General features: G+C 56.5%; 1 protein-coding gene across 2 annotated transcripts; it reads right to left on the reverse strand.

The window, feature by feature from the left end:
• Window positions 1–2,653: 2,653 nt before the first annotated feature.
• On the reverse strand, window positions 2,654–7,663 carry ATXN7L3 (ataxin 7 like 3; the record flags this gene model as incomplete). Of its 2 annotated transcripts, XM_079725110.1 has the most annotated exons (13): window positions 7,598–7,663; window positions 6,131–6,241; window positions 5,700–5,832; window positions 5,325–5,496; window positions 5,036–5,133; window positions 4,828–4,850; window positions 4,456–4,501; window positions 4,218–4,246; window positions 3,827–3,895; window positions 3,514–3,557; window positions 3,169–3,240; window positions 2,918–3,075; window positions 2,654–2,802 (listed from the first exon to the last, which is right to left on the reverse strand). In XM_079725110.1, the coding sequence occupies exons 2-13, from the start codon at window positions 6,179–6,181 to the stop codon at window positions 2,654–2,656; spliced, it is 1,044 nt and encodes a 347-aa protein (XP_079581236.1). In that variant the 5' UTR covers window positions 6,182–6,241; window positions 7,598–7,663. The 2 variants fall into 2 exon arrangements, with proteins under 2 accessions (XP_079581236.1, XP_079581235.1); XM_079725109.1 differs by lacking the exon at window positions 7,598–7,663 and having other exon boundaries at window positions 4,218–4,303; window positions 4,456–4,522; window positions 6,131–6,341.
• Window positions 7,664–13,981: the final 6,318 nt, after the last annotated feature.

Here is a 13,981-nt window from a genome sequence, read left to right on the forward strand (position 1 = left end):
GCCCAGCTCCAAGGACGAGCTCTGGGTATGGAGCACTGGGCCCCAGGCCCTTGCCTCTGGGGCTCTTGGATGGAGGGCCAGTATCTGTGACTGAATAAAGTTCCATTTCGTGGCCGTGGCGTCTCCTGTGACATTAAGAGAATGCCGCTGCTCTGCCCCCAGCAACATGGGAATGAGGGTGGGTAGGCCGGGCTACCAACGGGAGATGCAGTTTATTTACACCAGCAGCCATGGGGGCAGGGGGAGTACACAGCGTTTACAAAGTTAGCTACCTGTACAGGATGGATTACATATGCAAAAATAAAAATCTCAAGACCACAGGACAGCGTGAGCCCCACCCCCCTCCCCCAATGACCCCAGCATGCGGTAATGCCAGGCGGGTGGCCCCTGGGCATGCGGGGGGGAGTGATGCATGGAAGGAAAAGCCACCGGCCATGGAAATTAGTACAGAACCCCCCCACACACACTCAGACACATGATAGAATACAGGGTGGACGACACCTAGCCGGGGTGGGAAGGATGGGAATTGAAACCCACACAGCCTGCTGTTAGAGGGAAGGGAGTGGGGAGCTCCTAGCCCCTGTTCAACTACATGGTAGGGGGGGGCACGCTCTCCCCGGAAGGAAAGGGGTTTGCTCCCTCAGGGTCTCTGCTGGACCAAGCCCATCTCTTACCCAGCCTGGGCAGGGGGCTCTGCCCTGAGGGCGGGCCAGGGAACAATGGGGAAGTGGATGTGGACAAACCAGTTCCCAAACTACTTCCCACTTCTCCCTCCTCCAACCAGAAGGGGGAAAGGGAGAGGCCAGAGGTGCAAGGGTGCGTTTCTTAGGGCCTGAGCTGCAGCTGCCTCTCAGGAGGAAGGGTGGCCGGCGGCCTTCCTCCCTTCACCTTCAACCTACTCCCAAGTCTTCGTTCGGGAGCAGGCTGGAGGCTGGCTGAGATCCTCCTTTCCCTCTGGCTTCCCTTGGAGGGAGAAGGCTGTGGAAGAGCGAGAACAGAGGAGCCCAGGCCCCAGGATTTATTCTAACTCCTGCCAAAATTTGGCTTTTTAAAAAATAATCAACAATTCTTGGGTTAAAAACCAGTTTGTAACCAGGCGTCAGCCACACTCAGAGCCACCCCAGGGGGAGACTGGGGTTCCAGACAGGGTACTACAGCCCTCTCTCTTGTTCCCTTAACCCTCTAGGGTCCCTAACCCAAATCAGTCCAACCAGTCCTGGGTACTAGCTACCCAAATGTGGGATGGCTCCTCCTGGGAGGAGGACGGGGGACACGTCCTGCAAGTGCCGGAGAACATGGCTCAGGGTCAACTCCCTGCCCAGACTGCAGTCCCCCAGCTCGGCTCCTGAGAGCGGTGGTGCCCGCGTGGACGTGGGACGATACATCTCTTCAGGATGTAGACCAGGCAGGTGGGCACACGGGCACCACAGTCCCACAGAGGGGCACTGTCTAGGCATGGCACCCCTTCCCCCTCCGCTGACAGCCCAGAGCACAGCGACCACCCTCTCTTCCTGCCGCACTCCTAGCGAGGGGGGAGAAGTGAAAGAGCAGGGTTTTCCTCAGAGCCCCAAACCACAAGTACAGAATAAATAACTTAAAAGCGGCCAAGGAAGAGGAAACAGGGCAGGCTTCGGAGGCAGGAGCATCGAGAGAGGAACTGGAGCTGGTCAAGGTGAAGGAGGGGGTGGCAAGCAGCAGTTGGGAGCTTGGGCTGCCCTGGTAGGGCAGGGGGGCAGGGTAGGCAGGAGGAACATGGGGCCACCCCAGGAGGGCGAGGCTGGGCCCCTTCCTGGGGCAGGGAATGAGGTAAGAAAACATTTCAAATAAAGCAGCACCGTTCCCTCTCACCTTGGGGCCCCACTCCTCGCCAGCCCTGGGTCAGGGAGGAGAGGTAGGGGGGAGTCATTTTGATACACAGCTCCCTCTTCCTACCCTCCCCCTGCCCTTGAAGCTGTAGAGGCTGGAGGCCCTTTCCTGGCACCCAACAAAAGGACAGCTCCTGCTGCCAAGGAGGCCCATGGGGACTGAGGGGAAAGGGCTGCCCCTGTGAGGGGCAGGGAAGGCGGCGGCAGTTCTGGACGCCTACCTCGGCAGACAGCTCGCTGTGCCTGCCTCCCCCTGGGATGGGGGCGTTCGATAGGCTGCTTCTGCACACACACAGGACACGCCCAGCCCTGCGCCTCAGCTGCAAGCACCGGACCCATTCACATTGCTGAGGGCAGCTGGGGGAGGCCCCCTCCAGGCTCAGCTTCCAACCCACCGCCTCCCGGGTAGCCACGATGCTCCTCGGCAGGGCTTAGTCCAGTTCCTGGGGTGGGGGGCGGCAGTGCCCTGGCACAGTGCCCAGGTCAGGCCCCTGGCCTAGCTGGACATCCAGTAACTCACAGAATAAATAGGAAAACCACCTCCCCACCGAACTTATGTCCAAGGCATAATATGTCCAGGTCTGAGTCCTGCACACCGAGGGCTCGTGCTCTATCGCAGAAGACCCTGACACCCCCCAGGGGTGCATAATTGGATCCTCTGCCTGCCTGGCCCACCAAACTTCCCAAGCCCAAACCCCCAGCAGCCGTCCATTTGCCAGGCTATGCCACCTGGGTGGGGGTCGGGAGGGAGGGCTCTGCTCAGCCAAAGGCTATCCCTTGCACCCAAGTCAGTTGATGTCATCGTAGATGCTGGGCGTCGGGGGTGCCGGAGGCTTTGGCTTTTTCTTCTTGTTGGAGCCCAGGCCAGAGGCAGTCCCTACCAGGCTCAGATGGGATTTCTTTTTCTTGGTTTTCCGTGACTCGGAGCTGTTGGTACCTGAAGAGAAAGAGGCGCGAGGGTTGAGGGGAAGGTCGTGGCAGGGGAACGCAACGTTCCCCGTTGAGGGTCGGCTTCGGGCAGAGAGCCCCTGGGGCCCAGCTGTATCACCTACCTAGACCCCATCCCTGATTCTCACTCGTCTTGGAGGAACCTGAATCAGAGGGTGAGAGATCAGAGGAGCCATCCCACTGAAGCCGGCTGATCAGGGCCTGGCTGTCAGTCATGTCAAAGCTGTCATTATCCAGGGAACTCTCGACCTCTGGAAGGACGCTGGAAAGGGAAGAGGCCAGAGAAGGGTTTCAAGGATACCAATCATCATCCTTATCCTCCACAACCCACCACCTTTCCTGGAGGGTCACTCACGCTGAGGGTCCAAGGAAATAAATCCGCACGGCTCGCCGCTGCTCATCCGTGTGCTGGGGGCAGCGCAGGGACCTGGTGGGGAGAGGATTATCAGACCCTGACAAGGCAGGAAGGGTCTGAGGAATACAGGTGAAGCCCCTCCCCTCAGCAGAGGTGGGAGGGATGGACACAGGCAGGGAAGGGATGAACGGAGAGCCCCCAGATTGTGGCCTAAGGCCTGACCATTAGAAGAGGGGAGGGGAAGGGTGGGAGTCCCGCTGCTCAAGTCCAGGGGTACTCCCGACCCGTGCCCAGGGTGAGTGTGCAGGAGGGACCCCTGGCCCTGCTCCTAGGTTCTGAGCTCACCTTGTGCACATCTTCTTGGTGTGTTCAGAAATCACCCCACATTGCTGGAAGAGGAATATAAGCTGAAAGGAGGGATGGAGGAAAGCCTACTCTAGACACTAGACATTCTCTTCTGTACAAACGCTAGACTGTGAGCAGAAATGGCCCCAGGGTGTCCACAGCAGACGGCCCCAGACCACCAATGGCCAGGAAACCTGATTCCAGAGAGAGACCTAGGCGCCCTCACTGCTACGTCAGCAGCCTCTTTCAGGGCCTCAACCACTGCCTGTGGCTCAGCTCGCTCCCGAGGGCCTCCCCTTCCCTGGTCCCTCACCGTGGTGAGCAGGCTACGCAGCTCCTCCGGCCCCAGGGTCTCGTAGCTGATCCCAGTTGAGTTGTTATACTGGGCAAGAACCAGAGGTACAGGTTAGAGAAGGGGCAGCCAACGGGAGGTTGGGGGGGTGCGGGGGCAGAATCAGTCCCTCTCATCCCCTCCTAAGCGAGACGGCCTTAAGACTGCCCAGCGGTTTTCCAACAATCCCTTCCATCCCACCTGCACAGGGGTTAAGGGGTTGGGACCTACAAAGAACAACATACACATGCAAGACCTAAATGCCCCATCTAGTGCTTCTGGCTGCCAGCATTCTGATCCCCACTGGTCCAATCCCACCCAACTCACGACAAGGACAATGAGAGGGAACCTACAAGGGGCAGCCCCTACTCACCTTAAAAGGATCCGAATTGCTAAGTTCCCCTGAAGAAGAAAAAAGAAGGGGAAGGGTGTTTGATGCAGAGGTACAGACAGAGAACCCTGAAAATAACCAGAGAGGAAGTGGGGGTGACAGAAGGATCACAGGCCCTCCCTCGATACCCCGGCCCGCCCCCCGCGCCCCCCTCTGCCCTCCAGCAATGAGTCCCAGAAGACACAGCTAGAATCACTCCCGTTGTTCCAGCCCCACTTACCATTTTTGTGTTTTAAAGACTTGGATCTTCGAGGGGAATTGGGGTTCTGGAATGGGAGATACCATAGCTTTGGGGAAAGGGTAACGATAAGGGGGAGCCGAGAACCCAGGGAAGGAAAAAAGATTTGACAAAGAAACATCCTCAAATTCCTACTCTTCCCCATCAGTAAGAGGCCCGTCTACCCATATTCCCTCCTCCCACCTTCCCCCACGGCCTCTGCTGCCCTCCTGCCCACCAGACACCCTCATCCCAGAACCCAGAGAGGTACCCAACGACCTCAGACTTGAGTCAAGACACCCGAGGACTCCCTACCCAAAGGGGAGGGTATGTGTCCTTCGCCCAAATCTCCCTCATGCTTGTCCCCGCTCTCACCTTGTCTGATTTCCTCTTCTTGGCTGTGTAGGACAAAAGGATAAAAGGTAGGGTCACTTTAAGTTCCCAAGCTAAGGGCACCTAAAGCAAAGTACAAAGCTACACTCTCCCCCCTCATCCAGGATATCAACTCGTGACCGTTCCATACCCAACTCCTGCGTGCCCGCCTCACCCCAATGGCCCCCAAGTTCCCCAGATCCCCAAACACCTTTCTTCTCTGAGCCATAGGACCAGTCGTTGTCATTGATGTCATCGTTATCCTCTTGGTCACTCTCAGACTTGTTCATGTTGTTGCTATTGGCAATCCTGCCAAGGGTAGGGAAGAGGAAGGGTCAAGGCTGCCACCTCTCTGCCCCTGACTTCACAGGTATAGTGGAGCATCTGGGGCCAAGCATGACCCACCCTCTGTCCCCTACAAATGCCCCTGGGGGGCTACACCATGGGACGGGCTGCAAAACATGAGCCGCTCTGGTTCTAGCAGGGGGAGAAGCCCTCACCGGCGGTTGGCGATTCGACTGCTGTTCCGACCCATTCCCAGGCACTTCTCCAGATGGGGAGCAAAACGGGAGGCGGCAATGCTGCGGCTGCAATTAGGGCAAACGCACTCCTTGCTCTTCCACTGGTTGAAAACCTGTCCAAAGATGTCCAACCCCGGCTGGTCCACGATCTCTGGGGACAGGAGAGGCGTGTCGATCAGGGCGGGCAGGGGACCCTCACCTCTCGTTCCCACCCATGGCGCCATGGCCGCTTCAAAGCCCCTGCCTAAGCTCACAGGAGCTCCACGTTCTACATGTGGTGCGGTTGCCAGAGAAGGACCCTCCAAGCACTCCCAGGACAGGGCTAGACTGCTCTCCTTCAACCCTGAAGCTCACCAAAATCCTTCATGCTATCAGGGTCCGTGTCGTCCAGGAAGAAATAGCCACACTTGACAGCCCGGTGTACCTCAAAGCAGAATCCCAAACAAGAATCCTCGACCAGGTCCGCGTATATCTCCTGAGCGATGGCCTGGGCCCAGGGGAGAACATCCAGGGTCACAAGAGTCATAGTCCCATGGACTGAGAGCAACTCTCACCAACCAAATCTCCTGCCAATTCGCCCTGGTCAAAAACAATGCTTTCCTTGCCATTTTCCCCATCTTGACTTCGAGTTCTTTCTTCTTCTGGATCCTCGGGCCTTCTTAGCTGGCTATTCCCTTTAAGGAACAAGGCTGACTACCCAAATTCCTCTCTGGTACGGATGCCAGAGAAAGTGACGAAGAAACATCAAGGGAAAGAACTGGAGGCACACGTGGGGGAGCCCTCACCTCTAGTTTGCTGTTATCCAGGCCAGACAAAGACATTTCCTCCATTTTCATTTGTAAACTCTTGTGGAGACGGCGCTCTGACTGCTCATAGCACAGCGGGCGGCAACACGGCTGCACACATGGGGGTGGGGGTGTTGGTGTGAGTCCAAGGCACCTCTGATGACTGCCACCTCCCCTCCGCACCTCGCTGCCCAGAGCTCAGTGGTGGCATCAGGATCTACCTCTCCCTAAAGCCTAGGCTCACTAAGTCTGGATGGTCCTTCAGGGCCTGAAACCCAAGGGCGGCCTAGTCCTTTCCAAGCCTGAACTCGGGCCCTGGACTCTACTGCCAATCAGAGTCTGGGTCTACAGGAGGCAGCAGCTCCCCCCAGGTCCCCAAAACTCAAACCCCTCTTCGATACCCATGGTGCAATGCAGCAGGGGGAGGAGAAGGAACTCTAAGGCCTCAAAGCAAACCCACAGGGTGTGGCAAAGAACTGCACAGACTCCTGAATACACTCCCCTCCCTTCGCTAGGCTCTCCTCAGAGCCACCTCTGCTTTCAGCCAGGATGTCCACTTGGGGGGGTACTGCTACCAGAAGTAGAAATGGCCCTAGGACCCTTCAACCTTCACCCCACTCTATCTTCCCTTGAAATGAGCCTGCCACTACAGAAGGGGAGCACGGCCCACAGAAATCTAGAGCTAAAGGGGCACTGCTAGCCACCATGAGCAAGAGGAGGTACAGTCCGGTGGGATGGCAGGCCAAGAGTGGGCACTGCCCTTACCTGTTCTTCTTTTACATACCCACCCTCCCTCCCTCAGGACCAGCCCGGAAGTCTCTCCAAGAGCCCCAAAGTCCAGGAATCCCCACCAAAGGATTCAGAAACAGCGCCCACAGTCCGGGGCCCCTCTGTACGGTGGGTACGAGTTTAAGGAGCTGCCGGCCTAGAGTGGGGTGGGGACTGACAAATGAGCCGGGGGCACTGGGGAGGGTAGGAGGCCGGGCCTCGGCTCTTCCCCCGTCCCTGCGGCACTGCTGCTGCATCATACCAACTGGGGGGAGGAGAGCCGAGCCGCCGGAGGCCGGCGCCGGTCCGGGACAGACCGACCCCTAGAGAGTGGGCAGAGTGGGACGCGTCCCGGCCCCTCTTCTTCCCCGCCCGCCGACAGCCCCGGCCGGCCGGGGAGAGGAGTCCGGGAGGGTGTCTCTATTGTCCCGGGGGCTGGGGCCTGGCTCCCTAACAAAGGCCCCGCGCCCCCTCCCCGGCCGGCCCTGCCCCGCCCAGGGGGGACCCAGACAGGGGGAGAGCGGGGGGCCCCGGCCGGGCCGGGAAGCCGGGGGAAGCCGGGCGTTTCCGCGTCGGCCCGGGGGGAGGGGAAGGGGCGCTGACCCAGACCTGGGGGGAGGGGGCCCAAGCCCCGCCTCGGGCCCCGCCCCCCGCCCCCCGCAGGCCCCTCCCCCGTCCCCGTCTCCGTCCCGTACTCACCCCGCCCGGGGGGCCGCGCCGGGGCCCGGCGGCCTCTCAGGGCCGCGTCCTCCGGCGGCGGCGGCGGCGGCGGCTGCTCCGGAGCCCCATGTCCGTCGGTCCGTCCTCGCCTCTCCCCGGGGCCCAGGGCCCGGGGCCGGGGGGTCGGGCCGCCCCCCCGCCTCGCCGCCTCACCGGGCGGCCATGGCCCCTTCCCCTCCCTTCTCGTCCCGTCGCCGCCTCCTCCTCCTCACCTCACCCCGCCCGCGCGCAGTCCGCGCGCCGTCCGCGCGCCCCTCCCCCCGCCCCCCACTCCAGCCCGCCTCTCCCGGGCGGGGGGTGCGGCGCGAGCCCGGAGCGCGCGCGCGTGCCGCGACCGGAGGATGGATGGATGGAGCGAGCGAGAACGCGAGCGTGCGCGCGCGCGCCCCTCTCCCCCCTCCCTTCGCGCGGGCGCGAGGCCAAGCGCGAGCGCGCTCCAACCTCCTCCTCTTCCTCCTCCCGCCCCTCCTCAACACCCCGCCCCCGCCCTCCCTTCCTCTTCCTTCTTTCGCTTTCGCGCGCCCAGCGACTGCTCGCGCCTGCTAGAAGGGCCCGAGCGCGTGCATCTGCCCCGCGGCCGCAGCTCGGCAGCATTTGCTCCAGGGGGCGGGGACCGGGCGGGGAGGAGGGGCGCCACGCCGCCGTCCAAAGTACCGGCGGACGGGGACGGGGGCGGGGAGATGGGCGGGGCCTTCGGGAGTCACCTCGGCCAATTGCCGTCTCGCCTCGGCCCGGCCGGCCCAATAGGATGGCGGTGGGTGGAGCGGCGTTCAAGGTGAGGTGCGCGGTGCGCTGGGGGCGGAGACGTTGTGCCGTCCCGGCCGGCTCCGGGGCGGGGGCAGCGGGTGGCGTCGAAAGAGAGCGCCGGCTCCCAGCCGAGCCTGGGACGCCTTCCGGCCCAGGCTCCCCCGCCCTTCCCTCCGGGCTCCCGGCTCTTTTTCCCCCCAGCGCCCCCACCCCGGAGTTCACCCCGAAGCGTGCAGCCGCTTCTGTGAAGAGGCCAGAGTTGAAGTGGGACTCAGCAACTCAGGCCAGAAAACCTCAAGGGGGCTCTTCCGAGCCTCGGTTCCCCGTGTTCCTGGGCGGGTCCCAGCCCACTCCAGGCCTGAGGACCAACAGACGCCCGAGATGAGGGTCCTCCGCTGAGGGCGGAGGCCGAGCTGTGCCAGTCTGAGCGGAGCGCCCTCCCCGCCCTCATCCTAATTTAGATCCCACACCTGCTCGCCTTTCCTGCTTCCGGAACCCACGCTGGACCCCCCCCCCCCCCACAGACACACACACACCTCTCTCCACAGCTTGCCAGTCAGTGGCCAGACCCTTACTCCGACCCAGTTCTGCTCCCCGGTGTGTGCCCATATCCGCGCGCTCTCACAGTTCCTCTTCTGGAGCAAAGGGCCTTTCCCAGCCGCAGTAGATGCTTAGACTGGCGCTTCCATCTCAGTTACTCTCTGTGTCTGGAGTCCTGGAACGGGTATATGACAGCCCTCTTCAGAAGATGAGATTAAATGAGGAAAGTCTTAAATCATGTACTTTGGGATCATCACTGGTTCTTTAGTCTTCAGCAAGCATTTATAGAGGCAGTAGTCCTAAGTGGTTAAGACCAGGAATCATCTGAATTTAAATCTGTGGACTTGACAAACGAACTTGAGCAAACGAGCTCTCTGTTGCCCCAGTTTACACTGTTGTCACCGGCTATAATGATAGTACCTATCTCATTAGGGGATTGACAAGTCAGTGCCTGAGAAAGTCAGCTCAGTATGTTTGATAAATCTTAGCTGTTACTCTTACGGTGCGCTGTAAGAATTCTTATGGTTCATCCGTGCTGGGATGCAAAAATAAAATAAGACAGTTATACTTCCTCAAGAAGTTCACAATTTGTGGGGTAAACAGACCTGTAGGAAAATAATTGCCAGTGTAATAAGAATAAGAGAGCTAGGGACTTCCTGGCGGTCCAGTGGTTAAGACTCTGCGCTTCCACTGCAGGGGCACGGGTTCCACCCGTGGTTGGAGCTAACCATAGGGGACAGAGGTGGCCAGGCGAAGGAATCAAATGATGTAAAAGGGTTGGTCAGGAAAGGCTGCTTTTAGTGGGAGAGGAGCCAGGTCAAGGCAGGCCAGGAAGGCACTAGATATCTCACACAGAAGCTTCAGAAGTGAAGTGCCCAGGGACTTCCCTGGTGGCACAGTGGTTAAGAATCCGCCTGCCAATGCAGGGGACACAGCTTCGAGCCCTGGTCCGGGAAGATTTCACATGCTGTGGAGCAACTAAGCCCGTGCGCCACAACTACTGAGCCTGTGCTCTAGAGCCCGCGAGCCACAACTACTGAAGCCCGCCCGCCTAGAGCCCGTGCTCCGCAACAAGAGAGAAGCCCGCGCACTGCAACTAGAGAAAGCCTGCGTGCAGCAACGAAGACCCAACGCATCCAAAAATAAATAAATAAACAAATTTATTAAAAAAAAAAAAAAAAAAAAGTGAAGTGCCCAGAAGTCTGGACACTGGCTGGAACATAGGAATGGATGGGGAAATAGCAGGAAGTAAGCAGGGCAGACCATGCAGGACTAAGGGTGTGCTGAGCATTCTGTGGGCTTTAACCCTACAGGCTGTGAGGAGTCCTCAAGGGGAACTGTTTGACTTGCATTTTAAGTAGATCACTCTGGAATGTGGAGTCTGGATAGCTTAGAAGTAGTAGGTTTTTGTTATAGCTTGAGATGTGTGGGGTAAAGGAGAGAGAGACCCTGAATACATCATTAACCAAGATGGGGAACTCTGAGGAGGAGATGTGAGGATACAGGACAATGACAAGTTCAGTTTGAGATATGTTGGAGTTACTGTGGAATCAGCTGGTGGAGACTCTCAGAAGGTGTTTGAACTTGAGTCTAGAGCAAATTAGTGAGGCCAGGACTTCAGGTGTCTCCACAGTGTGAATCAGGAATTCTCCACTCCGATGACTGATCTGTTTCTTAGTCTCGGAATATGTGCAATACGTCCTGCCCTAAGGAATTTACATATGCCCAGGAAGCCTCCCTATCTCCTCCCTGTTTACCTAAATCCTTCCTCACTTCTCCACCCCTGGCCACCCTCACAAGAAACTCCTTTAAAACTGGATTGTACTATTCATTTGGCACTTGGCCTGAGCAGTCTGTGGTGGTGACCTCTTTGGGCACGTGCCCGGTCTCCACAGTTAGCACCAGTCAATAAACACTAAGGACTACACTGGTCCAGGCTCTGGGCGAAGTGCAGTGAGCCAGAGAGACACACAGACCTTGTCCTAGTGGGGCTTACAGCCCAGCAAAGCCTGATGTGGAAGAAAGATTGAATGTGAAGGCATCCAGGCTGCCGAAGAAACAAATACATAGAGATCTTTTAGTCAGGGGGTCAGGGGAGGCTCCCTGGAGGAAGTGGTCTTTTAAGTGGAGCCCTGAATTAACTAGGAAGAGAGGTGAAGAGGAGCATTCTAGGCAGAGGGAACGGTTATGTGTACAGGCAGATTGTGTAGAGGCCTGGGGAGAGAGTATGGTGTGTTTGAATCTTGGAGGGCTTGTGTAGCTGGAGTTGGGCAGAGAGGCCAGCAAGGGCACCAGATCCCCCAGGGCATTGTGGGCCCTATTTATTCCCTCATTCAACAAATATTTCCTTTTTTTTTTTTTTTCTTTTGGCTGCATTGCACAGCATGTGAGATCTTAGTTCCCGGACCAGAGATTGAACCTGCGTCCCCTGCAGTACAAGCACAGAATCTTAACCACTGGACCACCAGGGGAGTCCCTCAACAAATAATTCTTGACTGTAAAATGTATGCCAGGCACTTTTAGGTGCTGGGATTACTGTAATGAATGAACAGATACGTTGCCTTCTACTTGGAGAGATAGACAATGAACAAGTAAACAGATACAGAAACAAGGAGATGTAGAAGAAGGCCTCTCTAGAGAGGGTGGTCAGGGAAGGCCTGTGAGGTGACATTTGAGCTTAAGTCTGAAGGATGGGAAAAACAAGCTATCTGTAGTGTTGGGGGAATTGCATTTTGGGCAGAGAAAACAAGTGCAAAGGTCCTATGGTAGGCATATTTGAGTAACAAAAGACAGATCCCTTGGCTCGATCCTTGTGAGTGATTAGGAAGAGTGGAGTGAGAGAAGAGAGGGGGGAAACAAGGGGTAGGCCTTTTAGGGTCATTGTAAGACAAGGAGTCGTAAGTGTAAGGTCATCAGGTTTGTTTTAAAAAGATAGTTTTGGTTGCTGTGTGCAGAATGGACTGTAGGGGGCGAGAGAGCAAGCAGGAAGACCAGTTTTAGGTCTTTGCAGAAGTTGAGCAATGGTGATGGCCTGAAGAGGATGGGGATGGAAGCAGGTAGACAGATTTGAGAGAGATACGGGAAATGGAATGGACGGGTCTAGGTGAGCGAATTTCACCTCCTTTCACTAAGAGATGAAATAGGGAGCGAGGACTTAAGGATGATACGCTGATTTCTAGATTGAATGACCAGATAGTTAGTGATCATCTGGCGTCTTGAGGTATGAGGTGCCTGCAAGATATCCCAAAGGATACATTGAAGTCTGTACGGGTCTGTAGCTTGGAAGAGCAGTCTCTATAGAGACCACCTTTTGGAATGGTTACTATGGGTGATAACTGGGGGTTCATAGAGTGACTTGAACACCTAGGATAGAATGAGTAGGAGGTGGGACTTCCCCTGGTGGCACAGTGGATAAGACTCCATGCTCCCAATGCAGGGGGCCTGGGTTCGATCCCTGGTTAGGGAACTGGATCCCACATGCATGCTGCAGCTAAGTGTTCACATGCCTCAACTAAGGAGCCCATGTGTCACAACGAAGGAGCCCATGTGCTGCAACTAAAGAGCCCACGTGTCACAACGAAGGAGCCCATGTGCTGCAACTAAGGAGCCCACGTGCCTCAACTAAGCAGCCCATGAGCGGCAACTAAGGAGCCCACCTGCCGCAGCTAAGACCCCACACAACCAAATAAGTAAATAAAATAAATATTTTAAAAAAGAAATAAAATCAATCCCTTATTTATTAAAAAAAAAAAAGGAGGAGGAGCGGATGCCAGCAGAATAGACCAAGAAGTCAAGAGACAGACAAGTGGGACTTCCCTGGTGGTCCAGTGGTTAAGGCTCCACACTCCCAATGCACGGGGCCCAGGTTCAATCCCTGGTCAGGGAACTAGATCCCACATGCCGCAACTAAGAATCCACGTGCCACAACTAAAAGATCCCTTGTGCCGCACCTAAGACCCAGAGCAGCCAAATTAATTTTTAAAAAAGAGAGACAGACAAGTGTCCACTGGGTGTAACTGATGAACATGTTGGTGACCTCAGCGAGTCACCTCAGAGGAATAGTGGGTGGGAGGTGAGGAAATAGGAGACCACGAGGGGCAAGGAGCTTTTCAGAAGTTTGGCCAAGAGTGAGAGGGGTGTGGGGTGAAGGGAGAGGTCTTAGATGGCCCTGGGTCGTTAGCCCTTGGTGGTTGCAGGAACCCAGCCAAGGCTTGTGGAGGGAAGGCTCTCTTCCTTAACATCAGCGAGCAAGTCACCTCAGCCCAGCCCACTTCCCATCAGAGGTCTGGATCATTAGGAAAGTCATTCCTAACCCTGGTGAGGCTGAGGGCTCAAGGTGGGAGGGTTACCCCAACTCCCAAAGATAAGCCCTTGCATGACCATGGTGAACACCCCTGACCCTAATGGTTCATTCATCACCTCCGTTTTTCAAGGCAGTGCATTCCGGGAGAAAATAATGTATCTGTTTCCCAAATTCTCAGGCCTTAGTGGTCTGACAACCCGAGGTGAACAAACTGAATTGAGAAAGTGCAAGAACAGTAGCACGAAACAATGTGAAGGCAGGTTGCCTACGGAATCGTCAGGAATGAGGAAGATGGTTCTAGAAAGAAGGGGCAAACAAGCTGGCTTCAAGGGTCTTTCCACATTGAGACTGTCCGGTCACCCCTGTCATTGAGTCCAGTGATCAGACAGCAGTCAAACCTTTTTTACTTTATTGTACAAAAAAAGGGAAAACAAAACTTCCACAGTTGGCCTTCAGCTTAGGCAGACACCTCTAAGCCATTCCCTCCCACCTCCCATGATGCAAATTCAAGTTGCAGTTGTTGAAACCTACAAAAACACTTCTTAAATATTAGGGAAAAAAACTGGGGGGGGGGGGGAGTGAGGGTCCTCCCACCCCAGCCGTCCAATCCCAGTGCCAAAATGCACCGAGTCACCTCTCACAGCACTAACTCCCCCACCACCACAGCCCTGTTCGTACTGTAAGAATTTTTCAATTTTTAAAACAGGAAAAAAAAAGTGCCCCATTCAAAGTTGTTTTTAAATGAAAACACATTCCGCTAAAACACAACAGCG

Source organism: Hyperoodon ampullatus (genome assembly GCF_949752795.1).
Source record: "Hyperoodon ampullatus genome assembly, chromosome: 19".
Classification (NCBI taxonomy): domain Eukaryota; kingdom Metazoa; phylum Chordata; class Mammalia; order Artiodactyla; family Ziphiidae; genus Hyperoodon; species Hyperoodon ampullatus.